The sequence below is a fragment of the Lepidothrix coronata genome, unplaced genomic scaffold (assembly GCF_001604755.1).
Source record: "Lepidothrix coronata isolate B3197 unplaced genomic scaffold, Lepidothrix_coronata-1.0 Scaffold386, whole genome shotgun sequence".
Classification (NCBI taxonomy): Eukaryota; Metazoa; Chordata; class Aves; order Passeriformes; family Pipridae; genus Lepidothrix; species Lepidothrix coronata.
In genome coordinates this window covers 200,680-202,468 of record NW_016690566.1, presented here as the reverse complement: position 1 = coordinate 202,468, position 1,789 = coordinate 200,680, and the positions used below count along the sequence as shown (strand labels likewise).

General features: G+C 58.9%; 1 protein-coding gene across 1 annotated transcript in view; it reads right to left on the bottom strand.

The window, feature by feature from the left end:
- Positions 1-1,789, bottom strand: part of LOC108509666 (keratin, type II cytoskeletal 5-like) — a 10,463-nt gene that overhangs the window by 5,218 nt on the left and 3,456 nt on the right. Inside the window, exons 3-4 of the mRNA XM_017839205.1 lie at positions 809-869; positions 7-102 (exon numbers count right to left, since the gene is read on the bottom strand). Of these exons, the coding sequence (XP_017694694.1) occupies positions 7-102; positions 809-869 (157 nt within the window). The remainder of the gene's footprint in view (positions 1-6; positions 103-808; positions 870-1,789) is intronic.

Below are 1,789 nucleotides of genomic sequence, written 5' to 3'. Positions count from 1 at the left end.
GCTCACCGCCTCGTAGAGAGTCCGCAGGAAGTTGATCTCCTCTGCCAGCGAGTCTGCCTTGCCCTGCAGCTCCACCTTGTTCATGTAGGCGCCGTCCACGTCCTAAGGGAAGGAAACCCAGGGATTTCTGGTGAAATCCAGGAGCCAGAGGGGAGTGAGGACAGCAGGGACCCTGCTTCCAGGTCTGTTACTCATGGAACCGTGGAATCGTGGGATGGTTTGGGTTGGAAGAGACCATAAAGAGCATCTCGTTCCAACCTCTATCCCACCATCCCAGGGGGATCCAACCTGGCCTTGGACACTTCCAGGGATGGGGCATCCTCTGGGAAATCCATTCCAGGGCCTCCCCACCCTCCTAGCAAGGAATTCCTTCCCCAAATCCCACCTAAATACCCTCTTTCCCAGTGGGAAGCCATTCCCTGTGTCTGTCCCTCCATCCCTTGTCCCCAGTCCCTCTCCAGCTCTCCTGGAGCCCCTTCTCCAAGGTCTCCCTGGATCCTTCTCCAAGCCAGTGGGGGTGGGATGGGATGGGATGGGATGGGATGGGATGGGATGAGTGTGTGTTCCCCTGGAGAAGGGAAGGCTCCAGGGAGACCTTGGAGCCCCTTCCAGAGCCTGAAGGGGCTCCAGGAGAGCTGGAGAGGGACTGGGGACAAGGGCTGGAGGGACAGCACAGGGGAGAAGGGTCGGCTGGAGGACCCCAACCCCCACCAGCTTCTCTGGGTGCATCAATTCCCTTTTGATTCCCACAATTCCCTTTTGATTCCCACAATTCCCTTTTGATTCCCACAATTCCCGGCTCCCTCACCTTCTTGAGCACCACGAACTCGTTCTCGGCCCCCGTGCGCCGGTTGATCTCATCCTCATATCTGCCAGGACGAAAGGGAGGGGGAGGCTCGTGGTGGGACCCGGGAGCCGGACCCGCCCCGCTCCCAGAGCCTCAGTTGTGGCTCCCGGCCGGGTTCCACCCTCCCACCCGGCTTCCATCCTCCCACCCGCTCATCCCGAGCCGACTCGGGGCGAATATTGCTGCCTTTGAACCTCCAGCCTGTGAGTGGGCCCGGCTCAAACGAAGCCCTTTCGGTGGCCGCCCAAAAAGCCGAGCTCCCACGCGGATGCGCCCGGTCGGGCAGGAAGCGGGAGCTGCTCTCCCGGGTGACCTCTGCCCCGAGCAAAGTTATGCAAAAGAAGGGCTTTCAACAAAGCCTGCGAAGGCATAATGAGGGAGCCCTTTGCTGTTTGATATTGTAATGACGCCGACGGCTCTGAATCAGCGTTTAATTAAACATGAAACGGCGGGGTTGGGCAAGAGGAGGATCGGCCCGGGGTTCTGGGGAGCTTTTCGTGGCTCTGAGCAACGTCCTCTCATCAGATAACCGGGGCAGGGCCGGGCTGGAGAGCAGACGGAACACGAGGGCTCTCCAGGCAAAGGCCTGGATTTCAGGGGCAGGTTCGTGCCAGTCCCCAAACCAATATTGGTGAGGGTTCCCTGGGGCAGGAGCTCGGAGCAGGCACGGGAAGGAGCCGGTGGAAGGGGAACTCTGGGCTTGAGTAACTCCAGACTTGAAATAAAGTGTGTTCTCCTTCCCAGGTGGCAGCTCAGACATGTGGGAACCAACCTAGACCTGAAATCCAACCTGTTCCTAGAGCTGAAATCCAACCTGTTCCCTCTTTTCTCCTTCCCAGGTGGCAGCTCAGACATGTGGGAACCAACCCTAGACCCGAAATCCAACCTGTTCCTAGAGCTGAAATCCAACCTGTTCCCTCTTTTCTCCTTCCCAGGTGGCAG